The 16,613-nt window shown below is 42.4% G+C and overlaps 1 protein-coding gene across 3 annotated transcripts in view; it reads left to right on the forward strand.

The window, feature by feature from the left end:
- LOC308099064 (ubiquitin carboxyl-terminal hydrolase 22) overlaps window positions 1–16,613 on the forward strand; it is a gene marked incomplete at its 3' end in the record, with an annotated part of 57,427 nt that overhangs the window by 374 nt on the left and 40,440 nt on the right. For 2 of the 3 annotated variants that reach the window (XM_080447632.1, XM_080447633.1), the window contains exon 1: window positions 1–115. This exon is cut by the window's left edge and continues 374 nt beyond it. In XM_080447632.1, the coding sequence (XP_080303758.1) occupies window positions 1–115 (115 nt within the window). Of the gene's footprint in view, window positions 116–2,009; window positions 2,043–16,613 lie in introns of all 3 variants that reach the window. The other variant, XM_080447631.1, reaches the window with a different exon arrangement.

A 16,613-nucleotide genomic window follows, 5' to 3' on the forward strand; every position in this document is an offset into this window, starting at 1 on the left:
TCCGGCCGGGTGTTCCCATGTGAACGGCTATAAGGTGGATAATTGGAAACAAAATCTACGGGTCATTTACCAATGCTTTGTCTGGAGTGGCACTGCTGAGACCAGGAGACGAAAGGTAACAAAAAAAAACCAACGACTTAAAAAAAAAAAAAACCCACACCAGACAGGAACTGTTATGATGAATGATGTCATGTTACACACACACAAAAAAAAACGGGGTTGTTGTTGCACAAACATGACGACACCCCACGTTGAAGGACGTACACACAACCAGTAAACCAAGTCTCACACATACGTTCCAGTTTAGGCTGATTGGCTCTATGCACAGCAGCCGTATTGTACGACATTCACAGGTGTTACCAATGCTACTAATGAAGGCTCTGTTCCATTCTGGTCAAACAGAGTCAGGGTGCTGATATTGTGCATGTTGGCTCACTGGAAACACTCCCAAATGGCCCTTTACGGGTGTGTAACTCTCATAGTTATTGGGCTCGTGGAAATTGAAAAATCTGAGAACCACTGTGCTACACTGAAATGGAACAGAGCCTTCATTCGTAGCATTGGTAACACCTGTGAAGGAAGTGATAATATGGCTGCTGTGCATAGAGCCCATTGACTGTGTTGTAGGACTTGCTGGTGGTTAGAGATTTGCCGGTATAGCTAGTCAGCCGTGTGTGTGTGTGTGTGAGACTGTGTGGGTGTCAGAGCCTCAGTTGTTGGGTCATTTTCTAAAATAGCTAAAACAACGACTACCTCGGCTGTCTTCTGCTTGCTAACTTTGGCTGAGCTCAATGAACCAGTTATTTCGTGTTGGAAGCCAGTCTATTAGTTATAGCTGGGTACCCGATCTTAGCTTGTGTAAGTGCTGACCACCACATCAGGCTAACGTTACCCTAATGTCACCCATTGTGTCCCAGTCCTAGTAGCAGCACACTGACTCTGGGCACACACATTGTGTAGAGTAGGGGTCTTCAACGTTTTCCAGGCCAAGGACCCCCTAGCTGAGAGAGATGAAGCAGGGACCCCCCCTCCCCACTACATTTTGTATAAGATTGTGTTGCAGGTTAAACTATTTCATAGATTTCATAGATGGCTTCATAGACTTGTTTGACAGTACTGTCATCAGTGTATGTTGGGTTCATGTTAATTTGGATTTTCAGACATTTAACCCCCTGGACCGTCAATGCTTAGTAAACTTGACCTTTCACTCAATACTTAATATGCTCTTTTTTTCCCTTCTACACCAAACCTTTTTGCCGAAAATAGAGGCGTTGTGAGCTTGTAGATCTGCTGTTTTTGGCTAAAGTTCTCCTCAGAATAGGGATGCTGGGGTTCAAGTGGTTATTGTAAAAAAGAAAAATAATAATCCTATCACACAAAGATTTGGTGGCCCCCCTATAGTATCTCAGAGGACCCCCCGTTGAAGACCCCTGGTGTAGAGGCCACGTTAATGTTGTGGTGCTTCCCTGGCATCTTCCCAAGTCGGGATGCTGCTTGGGCGTCAGCCCTGCCTTGACCCTTCCTTGGTTTCCAATTCTTGATGCTCTAATCCCACACTCTCCCTCTCCCGCCTCATTATGCTATCCAATATCCACACCATGCTGTCTGTCAGCCCTGTAGGGCGATGCTGCAGTCTTTATTTCAAGTAAAATTCAGTGTCTGTGTGCTTTTCATCAGCTTCAATCTACCCCTGGTGGTCACATTATGCATTTTAGTATTTTCTACCTTGCCTGAACTATAAAATCCTGAGTGTTAACTTTGAGTATGTACAAATGTTTACATTTGTAAATGTTTACATTTGTATTGTTGCAAGAGTAAAAAAAAACACAAATGAACACTGAGGATCTACTGTGTGATAATTCAGAAATATCGGACAGATTTGTAAATCACAATGTGAGCTTTGTTTGCACAGCCATTTTTGTCGTTGTTTTGCTGAGCTTTGATTGGCCATCCCAGCCAGCACATCTTACATGCGTGTCATACATTTTTATTTTGTTGTGATGGAATAGGTGCATCAGAATGACGCGGCACGGACGCTACTGGTGAGTTGATATATAACTTTCCATCCTTGCACTGAATATAAGTAGAATATGGATAAGTATACCAAATAGCAGCTTGCTTTCTCTCCCTCTTGCTCTTCCACTTTGTGTTCCTCAGCTCCATTGCCTTCATTAGTTTGAGCACTAGATATTTCATTTTTAGTGGAACTAACAGGTCCTGTTCTTGTCTCTGATGTGTTTGATTGTTACAGCTGGCAAAATGGATGGGAATAAGGAGCAATTGTGAACAGTATGTCCAGAACCATAGTGTGTACTTGACCACACAGTGTGTGTCGGGGGGTCGTGAAAGCACATAGCTCAGGCAGGATGGTCAATGACCTTTTCTTTTTTTGTACTGTGTATTTCGGTGACTAGGCTTGGCATTTAACTGAATGCGCGCCCTCTTCCTCTGTACAATCATGATTAACATTGCTTTTTGCCCCATTGTCTCCGAGTCCTCTTTCTAAAGTAATTAACGCACTCATCCTTTTGAAGCCCGCTGCGTGCACAATGGGAACATCTCTCCCAGAGGTAACCAACTGGCCAAGTCTACAGCAGCTCAGCAAGCCCAGGAGCCTGCAGAGAATGGCTCAGAAAATCCAGCAAATACCACATGCACCGGATCACTCTGCCCACCTAGGGCTGTCACGATTACAAATTTTAAGCTGACGATTAATTATCACTCAAATATTTGCGATTAACGATTTAATTGCGTTTCTGTCGTTGAAAATTAATGGAACATTATGAATAAAAATGACATTTCTGTTTGGCTTTTAGCTTTCGTAAACAAAAGTTGCACACGGCAGATATGACAAATAACACATATTTAATTACTTTGTACTTAAAAATAAACATTAATAGTGGAAATAGACGATCTATAAGCTCAAAACGCGAGCTTATCGTCTATTTCCACTATTTTTGACATTTTTTGAAAATATATGACATTTTTTAACATGGAATTGATTATGACGATTTTGACGATTATGCAAAAATAATTGCGACTATATAGAATAATTGCGATTAGACGATTATGTAATAATTGTGACAGGCCTATGCCCACCCCTCCCATATAATAGACTAAGCTCTCTGTTTATTCTAGCCAGGTAGATTGAAGATAGAAACCAGAAAACTGAAATGGACCAAATATGCAACCCCACCTTTTCTGCATTAGAAATTCCTGTATTAGATTATGCTGCACCACCATATGTAGTTTTCATTATTGAGGACCTGTTAGACATTTTCATTTCAACATGCTTCCGTCCTCTGCTCTCACGTAGGCCAAGGCTATTAGCTTTTGTCTCTCACTGCTGGGCCTGGCCAGTTGAATCAGGGACATGCTTCCTTTCTGTCTTTGTATTACCGTGTGGCTAGTGAGAGGAATTTGGGTTCATTGTCCCCAGTCTCTTCTGGACTGTGGTCTGTTTGAAAGACTCACTGTTTCAGCACTGTTTCTGCCCCGACCAAACACTGCTGTCTTGTTTGTCGTCTTGATTCGTGGAACTTTGTGGCCATCTGTTATGCAAACAGGACAAAGCAATAGAGGTAGGCAAATTCATCAGCATGTGACAAAGGTTTGAAGGTCTCTTTCATTGTAAGCTGAATAAGGGTGATCATTGTCTTGGCTCAAGGTCAAATCATCCACATGGTCCTGTTATGACATCCCTGCCTGGACCCCACAACTTTTTGTTAAATTTTTGGTTTGATTTGATTTTCTGGAGTGGCGATGGGGAAACTCCCTTTAGCATATGGATCGTTTCAGTATGTCCCATCCTGGACAGCTGCCCAATGAAACAACAATGTTCTGTAGGTCAGGCTGACATGGCATTCGTTCACAATTCCCGGGGGGTAGAATAATGAAATACTCTTAAAAGTGACGGTGTCTTTTGTTTCCATCCTGGCAAACATTTACAATCCATTACTGACTACATTGGAACAGTTCGACCTCTACCCAAGGATTATGTCTGGCTAAAGCTTTTGAAGACTGCTAATGGAAGGAATATGGCAGTGATATGGTACACAGCAAAACAATAAAGTGTGAAATTTACTTTGATTTGACTTTATAAGGGTCCATTATTACACTCTTAACTCTTTCATTGCCACACTTATTTCAGACTGTCGTCCCAGTGCCAGGAAAAAGGTGAATTTTTCCTCCGTTTGTTTTTTAACATTGAAGTGAATGGAGCAGCATTTTTTGGGATAGCGTTATCTCCTAGTTCCTTTGAGATAAAAAAAAAATCGAAAGAATTAAAAAAACAACAACATTATTTTAATTTAAAAAAATATATATTTTCGTCATTTCCGTCCGTGTCCATGATAGCCATAGAGCCATCGGACGGGAATTCCCGTTTTTGGCAGTTAAAGAGTTAAAGGGGAAACCGTGCAGATTTTCAACATAAATCCCATTGTGGGGATGTGAGATCAAAATTACAGTGTGGCAAAAAATACCCTATGTCTTTGGTGTATTTCTCCGAAAGATTTTGACATCGTGAAATGATGTCAAACACGTTCTCATGTTATAAGGGTTACATTCCATATGTCCGATAACGTTAATGTGTTTGGCAACATCATTTCATGAAGTTTTCCTTTTAGGACTGAGTTAAATTAACAGTCAGGGTTTAGTTTGGTGACGTTTCTCTGCTGCCTCCTGTCCTGTCCGTGCCTCACCTACCCCATGGCATGCTGCATGAACACCAAGCCCCCAGGCTTCCTAACTAACATAATCCCCAAGCCTTGTTGCTTTCAGGAAGAGAGAGCAGAGCATCCCAGCATTTCAACGCACTTGTGGCCCATGCATGTGAAAAGGCCTCATACAAATCTTTTGCTATTGGGGCCCAGCTATCCTTGCCGTCATTGAATTGCTCTAGTGTAATAACAGCATGTATTTAATAGTGACCTGACCTAGTTCTTATTTTAATTACCACCAAGTATGACATTATTTAAATTTCTGTTTTGGTTCATAATTATCATGGATCATATTGCAAGGGCTGGCACACCGACATAGATTTAAATCAGTGTAAAATGTAATTGTTTCCTGCACTGTCTGTCACTCCACAAAAAGAACTGTGATTAGCTGACTGCGCATGATACAGCAATGGTTTCTGAATGAAGATGGTTAGAACGAGCCACATTCAAAAGGTGTATTTGTACCCAATGATTTAAAAAGAAGAAAACATTTGGAACAGCTGTCCTGCACCTGTTGAGGTTTGTGTCTGGCTGTTCTACGCTGGGTGTCTAGTCTACAGTGTATGTGTGCAAATCACTGATGGAGGGAATGATAGGCAGTGACCAATTAGGTTTTTCATACTTAGAAAACCTATTTGCATTAAGCGCTGACCTGATGCACATAAGTTCAACACACACACACATAGGATGTTGTCATTCAATGTGTGTATCTTGCATCGTGTCTAATGGCGCGTGCAGACTGCATGATTTTGGCAGTCGCATTACGTTCATTACATGTCACGCTGTGCGATGGCGAAAACCTTCATTATCCACCTTGTCAGACTGTGAGTGGAATTGAGTCTACCTGTCATGCTGCGTGATGAGATTAGGACCTACGTCAGCCCACGCATGTCTTGACTTGGCAGAAGAGGACAACATGGGTTGGCAATTCTCTATAAGGTACTGGTACTGGTACTATCTCCAGCTATTTCTCATAAAACTAATTCATCCCCCTTGCTTCAATGCATGAAACCTGTTAAGAGGTTCTGTTAACAAACAATGCCATTCCCTTTTCCCTATACAGTGCGTGTGATTTGTTTTAGACAGTTTTTGCGTTATTTATATAGGGTAGAGAAAGGGGGGAACAGAGGAAGGGCCATGTAGCACAGTTCTCCAGAATGGATTGAACCTGGACGTTGCAATAATGTGGTCAACTCGATTCACTCTCCGCTCACCTAACGGCTTGCCCGGGCTTTGAGACACGTACGAGAAACCTTTTCTCACGATGTGGACATTTTGTTGATGCCACTAAGATGATATCATACAGTGTGCCCTCACTAATACTAGGCTAAATGATGTTATGGCTCAAAAGCTTTACATTACATCTTTGTATCTGAAGATTCGCCTTGAAAGGGACATAAATAAATAGAAGGCCGTTCATTGTCATTGTTGGTAGCATGACATGGCAGATCACTGAATGTTTGTCATTTAGGCCTATTTATGGCATGGTGGTGGTTTTAACAGCATCAAATAGAAAACACGGTAGCAGACACTGATAAGTAAATGTAGAGATATTGTCATTTAGAGAAATACTGTAAAGCTCATTTCTGGCTGCACGTTAGACTCTATCTCTTTCTTCATTTTTACCTCCCACTCTGTCCCTATTTTGCCTCACTTCTTTCCCTCCATCTCTCTCATTCCCTTTTCGCTTTCTCTAGTCTTATCGTCAACAACCTCCCTGCAAGCTGTCATCCTTGCTGCCTCCAGCAAAAATCAATTCCCAGTCGATGTGCAGGAGCATCAGTGAAAAAAAAAAAAAAAATCTGTCACCTGCTCTGCATGCGTGGTCCAAAATCCCAGTTGGGGAAACAAACGGTGGAATAAATACCAGATTTGTATGAGTTTGTAGTCATGACAACACAGGCCAGTATGGCTTAGCACATCTCCTATCCCTAGGTTATTTAGCTGCACTGCAGGTGAATGGTGATTCTTCTTTTCTTTTTTTGTTTTTGGCATGCTGGTCTGATTTGAGATATCATATTATTCTCAGCATGAGCTGGTATCGATTTGTCTCTGCGAAAAACTTGATAATTTTGCTTCGTGCCTCTAGTTGACGCCATTACAGTTTTTCGTGCACACAAACCTGTAGCTATTTGTTGGAGGTACAGTACAGTCCCAGAATGCCCTGTGGACACTGGACAGAACAATTAAAGCAAATTGAGCAGTGCATAAAAGATGGCCTATTAAGTGAGATGGTGAGGAAAAACAAATAGACGATACTGTTCTGTCCTTGGCCGTGCTAATGAGTGTGAAATGGTAGGCTAATGACTCTTAATACGATGCCGCCTGCTTTCTTTCCCTGCCTCTCCGTCTCATTATGTACCGTTCTCTGTGAGGTGTGCCTGGTGTGAAGGGCTGGCAGTTAATACGGAGGGATGTTGATTGGCCATACCTCTCTTAGCCAGAGGGGGTTCGAGATGGACGCTGACTGTACTTTATCACCATGTAGGTGGTTTTGCAGATACTCTCATGTAAAATAAATCACAAGAGGAGGAAGCAAAGTTCTGAACTACTTCCCTCTGGTACAACTCTCAAACGTGTGTGTGCGTGTGCGTGTGCGTGCGTGTTTTCTTGACTGGCGCATATGACAAATGAGTGGGAGTTTGCCTTCTTGTCTGAACTGTTTCCTGATGTTTTCTTTCTTAATTGAGGTTCATGTTGCATGAGATTGGCCAGCGCCACTTAAGCAGAGTGCACAGCAGACCTTGCCATTGCCGAGGCGCGTGGACGGTTGGAAGGCTGCCCCGGTTTTCCGCGGTTCAGTTCATTCCTCTGCGCTCTTCTTCTTCCAACCCCAGTTCTATTCATAATTTATAGCTTATGAATGGTTAAGGAGGGGGCGCAGAGATGGAGTGAATATTCACAGCAGTCACGGTTATTTACTTTAGCCCCTTTTCCATCACAGCTTAAGCACGACACTGTCCAGTACAGTCCAGAACCGCACCGCACCGCTTCAAAATGTCTTGCGTTTCCATTGCACAAAAGTCCCCACTCGCAAAATCCCCACCCTCCCCTCCCCTCCCGAAGGAAATCAACGCCCCTTTCTTTAACACACCAACTTAGCCTCAGGCTACAGGGTTAGCCTAAATGCTAGCGTGCTTCCTCAGAGCTAGTTTGGCTCTTAAGTTATTATTTGGCCATGTTCACCCTGACTTTAATCTTCGCTATTGTTGGGAAGACCTGTGTGGTGTCTAAACACGTTGCCATCACTTATATAAAAAACATTATTAGCGTGTATCGTCGCACATTCATTGTTGCCAGGTTTAGCAGAAAAAAATAAGCAATCAGGTCTATGAAAACAATCCCAAAAGAAGCGACTATCTACGGCTATTTGAAAATAGCAGATCTACAAACTCACAACGCGTAGCGATGCTACGCATTGTGAGTGTGTGCATCTGCTATTTAAAAAATATATATACATATATAATGTTGACAAATACATATTAATCTGGGGGTCCTTGACATGAAAATGTTTAAGAACCACTGGTTTCAACAACATATGGAAACAAGCCCCAAATAATCAACTACATTTTAGAAACAAGCAGTGGTGGAAAAAGTACTCAAATGTTTTACTTAAGTAAAAGTATCAATACTGCAATGTAGAAGCACTCTACAAGTGAAAGTCTGGAATTACTTGAGTAAAAGTACAAAAACTATTGGTATCAAAATGTACTTAAGGTACCAAAAGTAAGTACTAAAATGTTTGAAAATAGCAGATCTACAATGATGCGATGCGTTGTGAGCTTGTAGATCGGCTATTTTCAAATAGCCTAGGTATAAAATAGGGCTTAAGTGGTTAATGTATGTTTTATAATGTAATCATTTATATCTGAAAAGTAACTAGTAACTAGTAACTAATACGTTTTCAGATAATTGTAGTGGAGTAAAAGTACTACCAATATTTACAAGCAACTTTACAGAAAAATAAGCCCAATGTCGCTTATAATAAGTGGACATGGCAACACTGCTACCGTAGTGTTTACATTTTACAGAGACCTGAGTGGACAGACACAGCTGTGAGCCGACCAATCAGCTTTATCACAGCTTTAGCCCAGCTCAGACCTACCCAAGACTGGGTACTTTTTAGGCACCAGTTTAGTACCACTTACACACCACTCTACCCACTTCATTGTAGTGGAAACCGTCGCTGTGGTGGGCGGTGTGGGGTGGGGCTAGGTAAGTCCATGTATATGGAAAGCCGCCTTTTGTGTGCTCCCATTCCGTTTTTGTCTGGATGAACTCCCCTTGCGCCGGACCAACTCCCCCCCTCTCTCTCTCTCTCTGAGGTGCCACTGCTACCAAAACACTGGCACCGTCAAGGAGTGTGCCTGGTAGTTATTAACCCGGAGCCATTATCCTACAATGAGTGGAAATTAGATGAGATGAAGGGATGGGTGTGTGTGTGTGTGTGTGTGTGGTGGCGGGATGTTTTACAACCAGGGCTTCTTTGAAGAAGTCACTGTCACTTTGATTAAAGATGAACGGGTCGTGATTAGAGAGGCGACAGAATTGACTCTTTTTTTTCTGTTTCTAGTTTGACGGCTTTGTTTTGAGAAGGGAAAAACGGGAAGATGGGCAATAAGAGCGAGAGAGACAGAATGTCATCGTAGACTGCTGTTAAGAATGTGGGAGGAGGAGGATATAATATGCATTTATCGTCAAGCATAACAGTTGTTTGCTCCCCTCCCATCATTTGGCTCATTCATATGCCTCTCCCTCCTGTTCTCCCACAACCCCTGGCCCCATCCACACACATGCACACACTCGGACACGCCCCATCCCGGCGAGAGAGGGAGAGAGAGAGAGAGAGAGAGAGAGCACCTGATCCCTGTGCAGTGAGCAGATCTGTCCGTCAGATCGTTCTCCATCACATCACTTCACAGGCCTGCTCCCTGACTCATCAGCATACGTTTGAAGCATCCAGTCTATTCAAAAATAGCAGATATACAAGCTCATAGAGTGGCACCGAGTGCCGTGCTACGAGCTTGTAGATCTGCTATTTTTGAAAAATGTGTGCAAATCTTTGAATATATATATATAAATAAAAAATAAAAGAATTAAATATTTTGTAGAATCGAAACCACAGGTCTTAATGGGTTAACAAATAATTGTCACACAAAGAATTGCGGTTAACAATTTGAATTGTGTTTTTGACATTGAACATCTATAAAATTACATTTGTTTGCCCTTTAGGCTTTGTAAACAAAGATTGCACAGGGCAGATAAAATAACTTAAATATACAAAGACATGTAAATGTGTGTAAATTAAAGGTAAGACATCCACAATTTAGCGGCGATATCTTGCCTTCCTCGTCTTGAATATAAATTAAACGCATTCCTGATGAAAAATAAATTAATATATATGACCCTCATTCCAAATGATGCACAGAAGGCATAGTGTGATTCACGCTATTATAATATCATAGCTGTTTTATAGTCATTCAAATAGCATCGTAAGCTCCCATGCGAATCACACAGCCACATATCTAATCCTCTCATTCTCCCATCCCTCCCCTCATCCCGGCGCTGCCTCCGTGTACAACACTCAGTGGGCTGGGTGATGTCAGGCGTTGGCTTCTGGCCCGCAGCCAGGCCTCGTTTCCCCCACCGACTCCTCCTGCCCTGCTTCTCGTTCTCACTCATTTCTCAGGCGCTGTCTGATGTGGCTCTCAGGCTATCTGTCAGCGTGACTCAGCCCCCAGTGACTCAGGGTAAAGAAATGGGACCGGGTCCCCACAGGAAAACCCTCAGGATCCATTTAACTCTGACAGAAATGTACCCAAACGAGCTGTACCACAAATGGACATCAAATGGACCCTTATGGGTCCATTTGTCAGAGTTGAATTAACACTGAGGATTGGTGTGTGCGATCTCCTTGTCCCGTTGTAATTTCGTGCCTGTCATTGTCATTTGTCACCCTGTGTGAGCTCCCTCTCTCACATTGCTAGCTGCCTCTCTATAACCGAACCTCCACTTTCCATAGCCAACTCTGTAGCATTGTTTGTGCGTGTGCTTCTTTGGAATTCCCAGGCCTCATATCTCTCCTAACAGCGTATTTAACCCATTTGAGACCTGGAACGCATCTGTCATTTTTTTATTTGAGCTAAAAAGCATTATTTTACACTTATTATTTTACATTTTTTACTCTATTCAAAAATAGCAGATCTACAAGCTCATAGCGCGGCACCGAGTGCCGCGCTACGAGCTTGTAGATCTGCTATTTTTGAGAAATCGTGAATATTTTTGCAAATCTTTGAATATCTTTTTTCAAGCGAACATTTGTAACTCAAATCTTTGCTTCTGGGGGGTCCCTGGAACAATATATTTTGAGATGGGGGTCCGCGGCCAAATACATATCATTTTGGGGTCCTTGACATGAAAAGTTTGAGAACCGCTGACATAGAAACATGTGTTTTTTTTCAAAAAACAGTTAGGATTTAGAAGACATTTTGTAGAATCGGAACCTCCGGTCTTAATGGGTTAATTAATGACACAGAATGGTGGTGAAAATGCACTTCACATTCCTCTGATTAGACTGCTGCCCGTACAGGATGCGATCCGCCATGGTGCTGCTTTTTTTTTTACGTGTCCTTTCAGATCAGCGAAGACGAAAGGAGAGTAGAATTTTTTTGTGGGGAAAAGTGCTGTTTGGCACAGGCCCAGGGCTTTGTCTGACTAACAGCCATGCTGTAGAGGTCTTCTATTACTGGGGGAGCGGCACTAGTCAAGGAGATAAGATATTGGCACAAATCGAACAAAATGAGGTTGTAGTAACGCTTGCTGCTTCAGGGTTTTTTTTTTTACCCGGGCGTTGTGAGCTTGTAGGCTTGGTGTTTGGCGTTGAGGCAAATAAAGGAGAAAGCTCTGGGATCAACAAGGCTGGACAACAGATCATGTAAAATCCTGAAAATTCACATTATTTATTTATTTAGTTATATTTAGTTATTTATCTTAAATCTTGCCATTCTCGTAAAAAAAATCTGTTTTATGAATGTTGGAAAAGATAAATCTGCCCCGCCCCCAACATTCAGTAGTGATGTCACGAGTCGAGGAAGTCCACCTTTTGTAAAATAAGCTTATCGTTGATTGAATACTTAACAGTTTGCAAAAAAAGGCACGGTGGCACAGACAAAAATAATGCTAAAAGGATAACCCAGATAAGCCTTCAGGCCTTGTTTCCATTAAGTCCTGTGTATTTATAGCATGGCTTTTCCCTTTCTTGCTTTGTAAGGAGATGGGATTGTGGAAAGATGGTCCAGAGATATATATATGTCCATTCGGATGTTTAATTCAGGCATTGTGTGGATTGACGTTTCGGATAAGTCTGCCTGTCTGACAGTGCACACTCGAGCTTATCCTGACTCGACAAGTTCACGCCCTCACTTGCATTACCCCCCCTCCCCAACCACAATCTCTCAAGCCATCTCTCCGGTGTTGCCTGTTCAAGTGTCAGGACTTTAATCTGTCTGTCCTAAAGGCCCCGGGCAGACGTCACCACCGCTGCATGGCATGCAAGTCACAGCCAGTGTTGCCAGATTCTGTGAGAGAAACAAGCAACCAGGTCTAAGAAAACCAGCCCAAAAGAAGCGACTATGGGCCACATGAGCACTTTAACATATACATCAGCTATTTGAAAATAGCAGATCTACAAGCTCACAACGCGTCGCGACGCGTTGTGAGCTTGTAGATCGGCTATTTTCAAATAAAATCTTGCAGGGAAATTATAATAAGCAGATCTGGCAACCCAGGTCACAGCTGCAGCCAGCCAATCGGACTGTTCTCCAGTCCAGCCCTCCTTTTAGTTCTACCATCTGGCTAATGAGATGTCAATCACTCTCCAGGGGCGAACAAGGCCCCAAAACCAAGAGGCAATCAATCACTTATAGTGTGGACACTCAATTATTCCCCATTGTTCAAACCTAAGGCTTAAGCGGCAATCTTGCTAGCTTTTTCTACCCCTGTGAAAAAGAAGGTGAAGATCATTGCTTCTCACCCTCGTTGGGAGAATTCATTAGGCCTAGCTCTAGTGTTACAGGCCCCTCGCTGCACTAATGGCCGATCTACCTATAGTTGGTGCTTATAGATTTTCCTGTGGCCAATTTGCTTTTGGTTTTGGGCTCTCTGTGGACACTGCCACCGATGGGTGTCATGGGGATAAAGCAAGTGGCCTGCATGTGATCTGATAGGCCAGGAGATTTGCCCCCCAGGGGGGATGGGACGGGGCATAGTCTTGTCAGTAGTCCCATCTTTATTCTGTGTGCGCACGCATCAGTGTGTTTGTTCATCGGAGAGGCCTTGGTCGAGGGCATCTGGTAGCTGTGAGACTTGAAAAGTGATCGTGCAGCCTTTTGTTGTGCTGAAGTGGGACTGTTAACCATCTGTGTGTACACACACACAATAAATTAGATGCTGCCCCTCTGCCTGATCTGCCCCCTCCCTCTCCCTACTTGTTTGTTGTCGGGGCTTTTGCTTGTTTTCGTTTTGCTGCATTCTTCCTCTCCTAGTCCTTGTGAATGCGGCGTGCTTCTCTTTAATTCCGCCCACTGGTGAATTGGATAAATGTAGGGTTGGTGGTGTTGGGTGACATGCCTGTCTGCTAGAACAATGATACCAAGGATTCAACAGTGATGTCATAACTTAAGTGTCCTCTAGTCTAGCGGACGTGCTTCATGGGTCTCTTGAACTGCGAAACCGCACAATTGTCATACCGGCAGCAATACTTGTCATTGTTTGTTCACAGCTTTGGCCATATATTGTGCATAGACCTGTTAATTGCTTTATCTTTAGATATTTTAAATTTTGTTCTTAATCATTAAAACACTATGTTAAACTTTGTTTTTAAAGGTTTCATGACATTCAGTTTTACCACACATTAAAAGTCTTTGTCATGGTCCTTCAAACGTGTATAAAACGTTTTAACAAAAAAATCCTCTCCAGTGATCCATGGCAGGTGTTTTTCTCTCACATTTCTAAAGCCTTTTCAACTGCAACAAAAAAAGAAATCTTTGCCTGCGAAATGTCAACTTCATGTTGATTATACCATTTTAATAAGGAAGAAGATCCGGACAGTATCCGCAGATCCTGATTGGGATTTTCAAATGGTAAAATCAACGGAACAGACATTTTTATTTAAAAATAACAAGACTGGGATGAAATCCCAGTTGGAGCTGGCTCCCTATGTGCATTTTTGACATCGTGTTCATTATGTCATATTGATGGAGGCATAGTAAGTAATTATATGGTGTGCGTGCTTGGTGTAGCAGGTGGGAAGTCGTTTGGCAAAGCTGTGTAATTAGTGTATGAGTTGCGCTTATATATATTTTTTTACACTGGATCAAACTAATTAGTTTGCTTAACTGTTGCATCCCTACCTGAGATCACTACAGTTCCCTAAACCCATATGAGCTAGCTTTACCTGACATCACTACACATGCTTCTAATCTCATCCATCATCCCTTTAAGTAAAATAGGTTATCTGAACTACAATCCTCAGTCCCTGACCAATTTGGTGCCTGTGGCAAGATTTTAGCTGGTGCCCCTTACATTGCAGCCAATTCCACCATCTATTGTTGTGTGTGTGTGTGTGTGTGTATATACAGTATATACTCAGAGAAATTACTGCATGGCTTTGGACGTTATTTTTCTCTTTAAAACAACATAACAAGTAACAACCCAAGAGGCGATAGTCCTTCCTTTTAAGTAGGCTAATAATAATAAAGGGTATTGCACAAAATACAAACCAAATTGAAGACAACATTTTCTTAACAAGGAACAGGAATCGACATTATAAATGGCCCACTGGCCGGGAAGTACTATGTAAACCTTCTACTTGCCTGTTTGGGCCAGTAAAAAAAAAGAGCCTAATTTCACATTTTCCTGTGGTGCTGATTTTGTGAAATTGTCTCGTTAAATAACGCAAAAGTCTGGTTTTATTGGAAATTAAGTCATTGAAATTGACAGGGTGTACGAGTGGAAATGAAAGAAACACCAATTATTTGACTTTCAAATTCAATCTGCAGATCAATGCCGAACATAAGTAAAGTTTCGAAAACAATCTATTCTCGCTAGGGTAACGTCACAGCTGTGTACGATAATGATTTGTCATGCTTAATTTACTGTCGTACGACCATGTCACTTGCTGACAATTGCTGATCTACAAGCTCACACTCATGCATTGTTTGTTATCTTGTAGATCCGCTATTGTTTGGGAGCGACAATCAAATCAGTCTTTAATCTCTTCGGATGTGTACGCACCAAGCAAGTCATAATTCCTGCAAAATCAGCCTACAGAATAACATTACAAATGCATGTGCTAGCATACTCCCACTACAGGGCTAATGGTAGCCTATCTATTCCTCCTCCTGACAATGCCAGGCAAGTGCATTTCAAATAAAATCACACTCATAACTTACACATTTCACCCTCTTCCTAATCACAATGGGGTATTTATTTTTTACAGTGAACAATTAATGCAGGCCGCTGGTATTGTCCCTAAATTAATACTATGTAGCACGACCCCTTCACATGACACAAATGACATATTCAACTGAATATTTGCAATGCACTATAACAGTGCGCCCAACTACTGTATAGCCTGTGTATCTGTGTGCAGGAGGACTCTGAATATGTCGACACTCGGACACAACTAGATATCTCAGGGCTCTCTGTACTATTCACACACATGATAGATATCTCAGGGCTCTCTGTACTATTCACACACATGATTCTTTGTGATTACTGTTATCAAGTATGTGATTTTTCTTTGCTTTGCATTCACCATATTAATTTGGCGCTGAGTATGAGCAAAATGGCCACAATGTAAAAATGGTGAATTAAGATTTTTGTCTCAATTCACCATATTCACATGAAAGCCATTTTGCCCTCCTTTTGCTCTCTACTTATGCCACGAGCCTCTGATCTGATAGAATTTGAGAAGAAGCCCAACGTGTCTCTAATGACTGTTTTCCCTCAGATTTTCCTCTCTCCTAAGGAGCATCAAGCACCTCATTTGATCACAGCATCATCAAAGCTACTTCTCTGAGCAGCTCTGCGTAGATCCACTCCATGCACATTCTATTCTCTTTTATCTCCATTCCTAGAGATTTTATGTGTGTGTGTGTGTGTGTGTGTGTAGCTAGATCCCACCGGCTGAGGCACACGCTCCAGTGCAGCCCATGGGGGTCATCATAGCACTCTGCCGTGACAGTATGGGGTCACGTTACACACTCCACACCCCCCCCCCCGCATCTCTTCCCTTACCCCACACATCACTGGGACAAGGTCGGAATATGAAGACCGTATATATATAGACTACATGTCATGCGTTTGTCCGCTGTCTTGAGATGTGTATAGATGGGAGGAGGTGATGGAGGAAGGAGATCTGAAGAGCCCAGAAAGCTAACAGTCCTTTAGGGTGTCTTTGTCAGCACTTGCTCAGACAGTTGAGACTATGGATGACCGGACAAGCATCAGGGAGCAAGGGAGGAATCAGGAGGAGATGAGAGGGAGGGTGGTGTGGAGAGTTGGATTGGGGGGGGGGGGGTTGTGAGATGTCATCATTCACCCAAAGCCCTAACAGGCTGAGACTCCCTGGGGTCAGTGGGTACTGGGTAGAAGAGCATCAGCCTCGCCTAGGCCTGTTCCTATTAAATATAGTGTGTGTGTGTGTGAGAGAGACAATGGCCGTGTGTCCCTGTGATTAGAGTTGGGCAATTAACCAAAAATATGTAGAAACAGATATTTAGAACCAACGACCGACTTAATCTTGTTCATGCAGGTTAATTGAATAATTGAGAAGCTTTTTATTTATTTTTCCTTATGTATCAACACAACAAAATTCTTCTAGATATTTTA

The sequence above is a fragment of the Gymnoscopelus braueri genome (genome assembly GCF_963280865.1).
Source record: "Gymnoscopelus braueri genome assembly, chromosome: 13".
NCBI classification, from domain to species: domain Eukaryota; kingdom Metazoa; phylum Chordata; class Actinopteri; order Myctophiformes; family Myctophidae; genus Gymnoscopelus; species Gymnoscopelus braueri.